Raw genomic sequence first — 12,493 nt, forward strand, 5'->3', positions numbered from 1 at the left:
ATAGCATCATAAATTGGGTCTACAAAATCCTTCTCATGTGGAGTTTGTTTAGTGACACTGTCAACTATGGAGGGCTCCCCACAAGTCCGAACAATAAAATGAGCATCAATTCAACTGTACACATACTTCCAAAAACCGTGCTCTCTTAGTATACAGGAGCTTCCCAAGTAGTATAGTTACACTAACAAAATAGAAAAGATGGATCAGCGAGGGCCACCAGAAAGAGCAGTCATCTAATACCACTGCAGCCGGGCGTAGTAGCAAACAGGAAGGAAGTGATAAGAAATGGTAGTCGCTGCAGCCATTGCTGTGCAGAAAGGAAGAGCTCTACAAATCTTGTCATCATATCAGAATCCAAGGAAGTCAGTGATGTTCATTAACATCATCGTAACTACTTAGGCCCACAGATTAGGCTATGGAAGAAAAAAACTATACACTCTACTTGAGAAAACATTTCCCTTTCCATTAAATAAAACTAATATGGGCTGTGGCCCTTCTACTTTGAACATGCCTGACCTCAGAAGCTAAGCAGCATGATACCTGGTTAGTGCCTGGATGTGAGAAAGCTAATATCTAGGTCATACCAACTAAGTGCTCTGCCAGTTTTTTAGATGAAATGTAGCACATTTCAATTTCTGCCTACAAGTAAATGTGATCCCCCTAAAAATCAGTGGCTCCAATCTATTTATTTAAAATAATAGCTTTTTAGAGAAATAATTGAAATAACATTTGTAACTCATTAAGGTAAAAAATATTTTGGACAAATTGAAATTTTTATTTTATTTTAGATAAAGCCTAGTTCACTGTAAGATAAGCCTAGTAAGTATGACACTTGGCTAACGTTAATTCTAAAACTAAAGCATATTTATGAAGCAATGGGACTCGTTTTCTTATGGGGCTTAAGACATTACAGAAATATCTAAAACAGGGTCCAAAACTAGACATGAGGCTCACACCTTTAATTCCAGCATTAAGGTAGTAGTGTCACCATGAGTTTGAGACCAGCCTGAGCTACAAGAGTAAGTTCTAGATCAGCTGGCTTAGAGAGAGACCCTGACCAAAAAAAAAAAAAAAAAAAAAGTTCCAGAGTATTTTAAATCCTGGCTACATTGTGGAGATATTTAGGTCCAGGGGACAACACCTATCCAGACGCACATAAACACGTCTTCGTACATCTGTGAATGGAATTGCTTTATACCTTACTTAGAGCATGGTGATATATAGTATAAAATAGCCACTGATTCTAAAACTGATAAATTGCTATCCACTATCAAATCGTGTTTTGGGTTTAGAAATAGTTATACATGCTAGTGATTTTCAGCACAATTACCTTCTTATGACAGAGAATTAAAATGCTAACAATAAGGGAAGCCATTGTTGGTACTTTTGGTACTTTGCTTCTACCTTAAATGTATGCTGCCCTTAATAATATCAGCTTGAAGGTTATGAGGATTCATGAGTTTTAAAAAGTATTTACATATTCAGGACTTTAGCACAATGCCTGATTCACAGAAAGCATGTAACTACATTTAAATTAGCTACTTATTACTATCTTCATGAAGAAGTAATTTTCATAGGGCTGCATTTGTGAAATGCAGTTTACCGTCTGGAGTGTTTCTCTCTGCTCCCTCGTCTACAGTTGACGAAGAACGTGGATATGTTGTCAGAGGCTTTGTTACAGAGACAAGACTCTCTCCTTGTGGATCTACATCTGGGTACAATAGCGACCAGGTAACTGGTTACCTGAAGCTCTTGAACCATCTTCTGCAGCTGACCCACCAGGCTTTTCTCTGTCTCCACCTTTGAATTCATCTGACTTACTTCTAATTCTTTCCTATTAGGAAAAATGTGACAAGGGAAGTGTTCAGAACAATAGAATTTTATTTAAATATTTTAAATTATAGAATAGCACATGAATTCTTGTTGTAAAAATTCAGCCTTTACATCTACCTCGGAAGTCTTCTTAGCTATGACATAATTCCTATTTTTTCCCTGTTTCTTTACTTTATCCTGTCATTCACTGATACAAAATAATTTATAATGTGTTATGAGTACGCCCATTTAGAGTAAAGGTTTTACAATAAAGTTGTCCTTTTTTTAAAATAAACATTTCTAAAAGGTTGAAACTCTGAACTGCGGTCTACGAGGACAAGGAAGTCATCTTCACTTTGCTGGCGCTTTGCAGTTTTCAACACTGAATTCGCAGGGAACTGTGTCATCATTTTCTCAATCGATCATTCTAGTGCCTCACAGGGTACCGCTTTCATCTTTTCCAAATACGTGCAAAGTGCCGTAACTTCTCCATAGACCATTAGCCAAGCCTTACTAAGAACATATATTACACCAATAAACATATGAAAAACAATAAACTCAAAGATGCTCATTGTCTCCTATTATTTGATATAATCTAAATTCTTAAGTGCTACCAAAAATCCTAGTAAAGAGAAGACAAAAGGGATGAAGTGAGAAAATATTAGCTAATAAAACTAAAAAAAAGAGAGAGTTATTTTCCCCTCGGGGTTTTGTGGTAAGGAATCCAAATGAACTGAAAGTTTCCCTAATTGTTACCATTTTCAAGATTTTAAGAGTTTAAATTTTAAGACATAATGTTTATATAGTAATTTTTAACCAAAAATATATATCTTGTACATAATACTAATGAAGGTGTATCTAACAAATGCTATTTAAGTGATCACAGGATACTTTGGAATTCATATCAAGATCAAGATTGTGTTTTCTTTGTTATAATAAAATAAATGGACCATTTTTATATCCTCCAATTCAAAATAATGGCTTCTGATATGCCTTACACCTTTTCTTCTCATCTGCTAGGCAGAGACTTTCTCAGTTACTCTACATTATATATTTACTATGTGTTGGCAACCTCATAATAAAATCTATCAAAGAAAAAAAAAATCCAGTTTCCTAAATTTGTTGTCATTGCCTGAGGTCTCTAGAATCTGGCCTGGAGACCTGAAAACAAATGAAACCAGAGAGCTCCCAATATTAGATCCCAATACTAGGAGCGTCACGAACGTCCTGACAACAGAAAGGAGCTCACTTCCTCAGCTGCTCGGCTAGCTGCTGCTGGCTCCTCTCCAGGTCCTCTGCACTTTCCTGGTTCTTCTTTAAATCGCCCTCCAGTCTGTGCTTTTCTCTCTCACACTTCAGTCTGGCTTTCCTCTCCCGTTCAAGGGCACCTTCCAGCTGACAAAAGGGAAAATTACTTAACCAAATAAGTAGAGTTTCTACTTTACTACAAGTGCCCATATTCACCACTTTCATGAAAAGCAAAAATACAATAACAGATTCTTTAAATGATAACCAGAGACACTTTAAAATAAATATTGCATGCTTCAATAGTTTAATAGTAAAATTTAGAAATCAGTAGTGGATAGAAATTCTAGAGGTTATAGACTCTGAGATCTGTCCCAGAGAGGCAACCAATAGTAAGTGGCCATCTGGCACCTGTTTGATCACTTTCCAGTGGGGGGAGCTCACTTCTTCACATGGCAGCTCATTTCATGGGTGGTTAAATCCATTCACTCAGTAGTGTTTTATATATATATGGGAAAAATGTTCTCTGTAAATTCCACACGCAAGGTCAAGCAAGCTGTGTTCTATAAGCTACATAAAGCAATCTGTCTCCATGTAATAAACCATGAATATTTGACAACTCCTTTTTCAAACGTGGCACAATTCTATGCTCCCTTTCCACACTTTACAGCTTCTTCAAGACCACACCGTTTGGTCATAGTCTGGTATTCCACCAAGATTATCAGAACATTCCAGTTGTCTCTGGATTTATGTTGGTAACAGTGATAGAGATTGGTTAAGGGGGAAGCTAAGTGACAGTTAGAATATTTTTTATTGATAGGTTTACTTTTCAGAAATTTGTTATAATAAGAAAAAAGACATTAAATTCGAATTATGCTTGGGGATCTTTCTGGAAGGTATATATGTAAAAAGCTAAAAGTAGATTAGCTCAAGGTATTATAGAATGAGTGTTCCTGTCTGCCAGAATTTTGTGTGTTGAAATCTTAACTCCCAAAATGACAGGAGTAGGAAGTATGGCCTGTTGACACAGGTCAAGAGGATTGAGCCCCGATGAAAGGGATTGGGCGACCTTACATGAGGGGTATTTGGGATGCACTCATGTTTGGTTCATAGATGTTTAGAATTAAAATATCCTCTTGAGTGATTATTCTCAAAATCAGAGTAAAGTAAGTTTATCTGTTGTTTTTTTCTAAATAGTTCCATTGTCTTGAAACACTGTTTTACGTCCTTGTGCCCTAACATAGTGTCTGTCTTTTATGATAAGGAATGCTTCTTGAAGGCCACAAAGAGAAGAATGCTAGTCCGTGTCTTTTGATTGGAGAATTGAGACCATTTATATCCACAGTTATGGAAAGATGTGTGCTAATTCTGGTCATTTTGTTGATGTTCCAAATGTTGATGTTGGTGTTTTTCTACTCCTTTCTTGCTTAATTATTATTTGAGCATGGTTTCTTCTTTCCACTGTCTTCATTGACGTGTTTATCTTTTTCTTCACTTTGAAGGATTGCTTCAAGTATCTTCTGGAAAGCATGCTTAGTGATCATGAATTCCTTCAGCCTGTTTTTATCATGGAAAGTTTTTTTTTTTTCTTCCCCCTCCTATTAAGACAGACAGGTTTTTGGGGGGTATAATGCTCTGGTTTTCAGTTTTCTTCCTTAAGAATTTGAAAAATATCATTCTAAACTCCCATGGCTTTTGAAGTGTCTATTGAGAAATCAGCTGCTCTTCTCTGGGCCTGCCTTTGTAAGTAACTGTGCTTCTTCCTTGCTGCCATAAATATACCTTCCTTGTTCTGTACATATAGAAGTTTAATTGTAATGTGACAAGGGGAAATCCCTTCCTGGTCTTGGCTGTTTGGCGTTCTCATCCTGTAGCTGGTTAACATTGCTTTCCCTAATTTTGGGAGATTTCCTTCTATGATTTTGCTGAAAATATCTGTATGCTTTTAGACTGAAATTTTACTTCTTCTATGGCTAGAATCATTAGATTTTGTCTTTTCATAGTGTTTGATACATCTTGAATGTCCCACGCATGCCTTCCTGCTAACTTTTCTCTGGCTTTGTTGGAATGTTCAGGTTCCTCCACTTTATCATTTAACTTGAGTATTCTGTTTTCTTCTTACTCTTTTGGTAAGAATTTTCATGAAGTTTTTTGTTGCTGTTGTTGTTATTTTACTTATTTTTTTTTAATTTTCAGTATTTTAGGTTTTTTTCCCACTATTCTATCTCTTTATTGAAAGCTATATAATATCTAGTAATTGTGTGTATGTTGTTATTATTGTTTTCCTATTTGGTTTCTTTGAACATATAATCATTCTGTTGGGTTCTTTGTCTGGGGTTTCATCTAACTCACTTTCATCAGAGGTCATTGCGATGCTGAGTTGAGTCAGTTCTCTTTCATGCACTGTTTGCTTGGTTCAGTTCAACACAGTGTTGGGGAGGTATGAGTGGGGGCCCTTGCCTTCACATACAGTCCCAGACACACAGTTCCTAGTGCTCCTGTGTGCAGGAGAGAGGTTGTGAGACACTGCCTAGTGGTTCTTGCAAAACTCAACCAATCCTCATGCACTGCTTCGGTTTATTATGATCCTGTAAACCTGGAAAGTATGAGAAGCAACATTCCTCAGTAGTTTGCACTGTGCTCATTGGAGCCACTTGGTTCTACCAGACACACGCTGCTATCAATTCACAGCAGCTCTCACATGCTTCCCCTGATACATCACACTTGGTTTAGTAAATTCACTTATTAATCTTGTGTTTTTCAGGAAACACCTGACTGTATATGATCTTGATTATCTTCTTTCACTACTTTTCATTGGGAGGCTTCTAATCTGCCCTCTTCTCTCCAAGTCCTTATTTATCTTTAACTATATCTCAGCATTGTGGAGGAGACAATGTGCTCTTTAACAAATCAACCCCTCACTACCACAGTCAAGCAGATCACCAGCATATGTGTGGGGAAGATGAAAGTTCTGTGGAAGCTACAGCAAAAGGCTAGTCACTCAGACTCCGCTGTGTACAGAAGGTTAGTCACTCAGACTCTGCTGTGTACAGGATAGTCACTCAGACTCCACTATGTACAGAAGGTGAGTCACTCAGACTGCGCTGTGTACTCAGCCTCTCAAGTTTCATTCTCTCTGCCCAGGAGTGTATGAGACACGCACTGACATGTGTTGACCCTCAGTGACACTGTGTTGTTCATGTGTATGTTACAAACAGCCTCTCTATCACCGAATCCTAAGAGGGGCATATCCTACTGCAGAGTTTTCCTAAAATTTTCATAAGATGAACTCAGTAAATAAAAACTAGAGGTATGCATGCATGACAATAGACTTCCAACTGGCTGAAGCCATTGCTACATACTGCGTCAACTTGCTGCCCCAGTTTCTGATTTTCTTTGCTCAGGTTGCTGAATTTATCCTCCTCTGTATGCAAGTTCTCCTGGGTCTGCTGGTGGGTCTCCTGCAGAGCCTTCATTGCTCTATTAAGTTTACTAATGTCCTTGTTTAGAAAGTCCACCTCCTCAGCCAAGGTCTTCACCTGCAGCAGGAAGACAAGGACTATTTCATTAGAGCCACCACTTATAGTTGTACATGACACTAAGTGACATAGATGTGTTCTCGTTCACAGATCAGATACCTGTGAGGTAACTAACATCACCAACAGACAGTTATTCAAACTCCTGACCTGCTAGCCAAAACTATCAGTTCATTTAGCTTCCTTAAAAATAATCAATCAAGCCAGGCATGGTGGTACACTCCTTTACACCCAGCACTGTGGAAGCAGAGGTAGGAGGATCGCCATGAGTTTGAGGCCATCCTCAGACTACACATTGAATTCCAGGTCAGCCTGGGCTCAAGCAAGACCCTACCTCAAAGAACCAAAATAATCATCATCCACATCATCATCATCAATCATCTGCCATATTTAGGAATTGGAATATTCTGGACAATAAGGCTCATTGTTCTATAGTAATAATGCCAAGAAAGGTAATTTAACTCAGTTTTGAGGATAGGGGCATATACTGATCGTGCTGTGTCTGCATTCCTAATATGAGGAGAGCAGTTAAAGCAGGATTCTGGCAGATAGCACATGCAGAAGTGGAAGGGGGCTGGCTGTCAGTCCCGTAATCCTCTCATGGAAGAGAAGCAAGGATGCTTGAGCTCCTATTCAGTCATCTGTCAAACTACAGTTTCATTTTGGAGATTAGCCATTTATCAAATGTTCTATTCAGACTCCTCACTAATGTCAACACGTGTCGATGTATAAATTGAAACCCACAGCTCTCACAAGATTCCAAAGTCTTTCACTAGAATTAGAGAGATGATTTTCAGGCCAAATTCTACATCATCAGCAGAGTTGGGGAATCAGACACACCCCAAATCCCTTTTCAGCCAAGGACATCATGTCTATTCTCCTTCTAAAACAGATGCTTAGAGGACCAACAAAACCATTTTGATCTATTACATTTCAGATACTATGGAAATAAAGCCAATTAAAATGGATCATATATAGACTAGCATTTCATACATACAAACAAATTTGAATTAGGAGCACACAGTTTCTCAGACACTTGACTATATATTCACTCTGGCTCACATCACTGGCAGGTTTTAGACCACAGTGTTAGTTAATGAACAACGCACCTCTGATACCACAGCCTAATTTGAGAGAGGAAACAACCTTGAGCTCAGCAGCTAAAGGTGCTATCTTGAAAAGCTCGATGGCCCTGGATTTGATTCTCAAGTACATATTATAAGGCCAGATGCACAAAGTGGTACATGCACCAGGAGTTTTTGTTCTGTTTTGTTTTTTGCAGCGGCAAGAGGCCCTGGCATATCCATTCTCTCTCTCTCTCTCTCTCTCTCTCTCTCTCTCTCTCTCTCTCTCTCTCTCTCTCTCTTTCTCTCCTTGAAAATAAAACTGTTTAAAAAAAAACACATACCTTGTGCTGTGCTACATGTTTTTCCTTTTCTGACTTCGCCAATATTGTTTCCAAGTCATCAATTTCTTTCTTCAACTCAGAACATTCATCTTCCACTTTCCGCCCCCTGGCGGTCAGCTCAGAACATCTCTCCTCTTCTTCCCCTACCCGCCCAGACAGCTCCTTCACTCTGGCCTCCAGCTGGGCATTAGATTTCTTCAGTGACCCACACTGCGCTTCAGCATTGGCCAGGGCCTCTCCCTTCTGCCATGATAAGGAGAATATCGTTGCCAACAGCTGCAGATGATTTATCAACTGAGAAAAGACGCTGCTTAACACATAGAGAGGAGATAATTGCTGCCCTCTGTCCAGGACTTTCACCCTACCTTTCCCAGGCAGCTGAAATAATATTCCCTGATCCTGCTTGAGAAACAGAAGAGATGTGTGTGGCTGGAAGTGCTTTTGATCTTCCAGGTCCATTTTATAGATTAGATAGCCTCTTTTAATAGAATACTCTTAGGCTACCTAAGAGAGTTAACATGCTTCTAAAACTCAAAAAACTAATGTGGAAAGATAGTTTTTATGAAATACTTAAAATATCATAATTTACCATAATTTAAGACAGTATTTCCTCAGACAATATAACATTTGTAAAAGTATTTTAAATGCCCTGAAGTAGTTTATTTCTAATAAATAGCTGAGCTATGTATTTTATACATAAGCTAAGTTTAGAACTCATAAGGTTACTTATAAATTACTAAAATTTCCTCATTATTTCTAAGTATGTTTTTGGCCTCAAGGGTTCTTCCAGTAGCAAATTCTACAAGTTATACACACAGACCACGGGTCCTCCTTTCACAAGCTCTGCCCCTACATTTCTCACTTGAGTTTCTCATTGTTCTTCTTATAGATCAGGTACAAAATGAAGGGGCATTTTTCTACAGATCACATTTTATAATTCTGAACCCCTCTAATATGTCTTCCTTAAATATAAACTAATTACTTTTCTTTGTAAACAAGTTCTTAGTAATGCAGGTCTCATTGCAACATAACTTCATAGACATCTTTGCTTTAGTTTGGATCTTGCACTTCTCTCAGAGACTCTTGTGTTAAAGATTTGATCCACAGGGTAGTAATGTTGGGGATAGTAGAACCTTTAGTACATAGGGATTTGTGAAAGGCCTTTAGGCCAACGGGGCCACGCCAGTGAAGGTGACTGGAGCCTCACACCTCACCTTTGTATTTTGCTTCACTGCCAGAAAGTGAGGATTTTGTTGTACCACGAGTTCCCTGACACTGTCCTCCAAACTCCTGAGCAGAAGCTAAAATGCAACGGGGTCTCCTAATTGTTAAATGGAAACACTAAAACTGTGGGATAATATTAAACTTTTGTCTCATAGGTTAATTATCTCAGGTATTTTGCTAAAGCAAAAGTGTATGACCAGCATAGTCCTCATCTTCTGTCTCTAGACATCATATCTACCCTAGCCAAAATGGCAGTTTAACTGAAGAGCCGAAGTGAAAGGCTGACTTGAAAAGAAATGTCAATGGATTCAGGAAGAATCCATGCAAATCTGAGAAGCTTCTGTGATTTGGAGACCACTTGGAACATTTGATCTTGCAATCCCACGTTCACATACAGGACAGCGCTTTGTTGCATCTCGTCGTGCATGTATGCAGTGCCGGGACCCGCCACCCAGCACTGAGCAGGGAGGGTGGTCCAACTGGCCATTTCTGAGCCCTTCATTAAATTAATGCTGTTGAAAGTTTGAGCAGGTCATGGACTTTTAGGAATGAATGACTATAAAATGTTTCATAGATGTGTCAACATTTAATTAGCTATTACACTGTGAATTCAATTCAGACATTAAGTGCTGCTCTAAAATTTTCTTCCATGTAGTTCTTCTGTCATCTGTGATGGCCTTTAAATCCAACCTTTTAGTGTACCAGTTGGGTTCTTCTCCCATATCACTTTGGGTTTTAGAGACCAGTATCCAACTCTAAAAGGGATGTTGAGAGCTGAAATGGCCTCTTTCTGAAGCAAAAATATGTTACGTTGTTTCTACAGTATGGATTTTGAAGTGGGATTGGAATGGGAACTAGAAATTGATATATTAATAAGAATCCCAGGTGAGGCTTATATTCACTAAAGTTCTAGCCAGAACAGCTGCTCTGCTAAATATGTTTCAGGAATGTAAGCTTATGTATAGGATGTTATATAAAATATGGCCACCTGAGAACATTGGCAAATAACACAGCCCAAACCTCAATAATTTGTCCCATTCTAAAAATGGTAACTTTTATGTTTTCAGTGAGATTGAAACAATGCTTCTTAACCCAGACACTGCCAGGATTATGGGGATTTGGGCATATTTTTCTTTCATTTTCAATGTTTTGCAAGTGTGCTAGGTACAAAAAAAGAGACTGAGAAATGCTCCTTAAAGAACTCAAGCAATCAGTAATTATTTGGACTAAGGGAGAAATAGGAAGACAAAAATCAGGAAATACACATAAGGTCATACTGAAATATCATGAGGCTCTCAGGAAAGCCTTCTCAGGACCCATTAAAACCCTGTCTGCTGACTAGCTAATGAGTGACTCTCGGTTAAGATGCAGAGCTTCATCCAGCGGTGGTGTGATGCCTGGAATCCCAGCAATGAGGAGCCAAGGCAGGGCGGTTGCCGTTGGCTCAAAGGCAGGCTGTGCTCCGCTGTGAGCTGTAGGCCAGCCTGGGTTACAGAGTGAGACTGGCTCAAAACAAAGCAAAAAGACCCACAGCTTCCTGGCCCCGTGACAGTTGATGGTGAGATTATACACTGAATACCCATTATGTACCTCTTTTTCTAAAACATCCTGCCAATATGTGAAACAGGATGTCTTATCATGTGCTTCCATTGTTTGTGTTTAATGAAAATGTATGGTACTCAAAAACTTACTTCCTGTTTCTGCTACTTAATTTCTTTTTTCAATTCATCAGTGCTTGTGAAACAAGTGGATATGGTTAGCATCTGGATATACGAACCAGTGGTGAGCTACTCACAGTCTGCAGCTGGAAAAGCAGGTCTTTCTTTTCTTGGAGAAGGGATACCTGCCCGGCTTGCAGTTCCTCCCTCTGAGACTCTGACTTCTCCAAGGCTTTCTGCAGCTGCTCATACTCTTCCTTCCGTCCACCTGTGTCCCCTCCAGACTTAATAAAGGGCTTGATCTTGAGAAAGAGCCCCATCCAGGGCCAATTCTTTATAGCCATGAAAGCTCTTATGTTCCCTTGGATCAAAAGAAGTGCATCTCTAAATTGAGAGTGAAAAAAAAAAGTTAACCCAGACTATAAAAAAGCATTTACATGACAAATATCATTAATAACCACACTCTTTTTCTGTGTAACATGGTAAAACATGCTCTAGACTCCGACAAAACAGAGAAGGCAGCTCTGCAGCAGAACTCATGTAACAAATGAAATAAATCCACATGGGTTGAGACATAAATCACTCCAGCTGTGGAAGAGGAGGGTAGTGATATGATACCTTTTCTGTAGAATCTTCTGGAATGTAATACGCATCAGCTTGCCTCGTGCTCTGGCTTGGAACAATATGAGGACCTTAGATACTCTCTCATCTCTTCTTTCTTCCAACTGGGCCAGAAAGTTAACTTTAAAAAATACCTAAAGAAAATAAATTATAAAGAGTTTCACTAAACAAATGAATTCAACAGTGTTTTTTGAATGACCCATTTAAACAACTGAAGGATTCTTTGGAACCAGTTTATTTCCAGGTTCTTTCTTTTTTTTTTTTAATTTTTTTAGTTAGTTTTCTATTCAGCAAGTACAGGTAGTTTGGTACCATTATTAGGCTCATCCATGACCTACCCCCTCCCCAATGGCCCCTCCTTGTTGATATATATGGGTCGTGCATTGTGGAGTTAGCCCACAGTTATTGGTACGATAAATGTCTCTGCATATCATGACCCAACATGTGGCTCTGACATTCTTTCTAAGTTCCACACTCAGTAGTCAAGTGCATGTCTGCCATGTGTAAGGTCCTAAGTCACGCACTCAGTAGTCAAGTGCACGTCTGTCATGTACAACATGCACTTGACTACTGAGTGTGGAACTAGGACCTTACACATGACAGACGTGCACTTGACACTCAGCCGTGAAATCAAGAAAGAAAGAAACAATATAAATGTTTTTCTTTCTCAAGAAGCACTGATATTTATTCACTGAACTGAGCTCTCACAAAAGCGAAGAATTTCTTGTGATTAGGTGTTTGTTAATATTTTAAGTCCCCCTCATCCCTCCCCCAGTCTACTTCGCATGCCTTCTTGGAAACCTCCAGCTCACCTGAGTCATCCCCAGCTGGTACTTGGTATTGTCTACCTCCAGAAAGACAAGCGCTTCCTCAACAGCTGCTCTGCTGCTGACACACCTGCACTTTGACAAGATCCTGGGGTGTAGAACGCAGTACCTAATTTGAAACACGGTCAGAGTATCACATGATTCAATGAAGATTAATCTGGG

General features: G+C 39.0%; 1 protein-coding gene across 1 annotated transcript in view; it reads right to left on the bottom strand.

Annotated features, from left to right (window-relative positions):
* Myh15 (myosin heavy chain 15) overlaps positions 1-12,493 on the bottom strand; it is a 112,479-nt gene that overhangs the window by 50,344 nt on the left and 49,642 nt on the right. The window contains exons 20-26 of the mRNA XM_045148051.1: positions 12,317-12,440; positions 11,502-11,638; positions 11,021-11,267; positions 8,002-8,244; positions 6,420-6,596; positions 3,062-3,207; positions 1,744-1,834 (exon numbers count right to left, since the gene is read on the bottom strand). Coding sequence (XP_045003986.1) covers positions 1,744-1,834; positions 3,062-3,207; positions 6,420-6,596; positions 8,002-8,244; positions 11,021-11,267; positions 11,502-11,638; positions 12,317-12,440 — 1,165 coding nt within the window. The remainder of the gene's footprint in view (positions 1-1,743; positions 1,835-3,061; positions 3,208-6,419; positions 6,597-8,001; positions 8,245-11,020; positions 11,268-11,501; positions 11,639-12,316; positions 12,441-12,493) is intronic.

Source organism: Jaculus jaculus, chromosome 4 (genome assembly GCF_020740685.1).
Source record: "Jaculus jaculus isolate mJacJac1 chromosome 4, mJacJac1.mat.Y.cur, whole genome shotgun sequence".
Lineage (NCBI taxonomy): Eukaryota > Metazoa > Chordata > Mammalia > Rodentia > Dipodidae > Jaculus > Jaculus jaculus.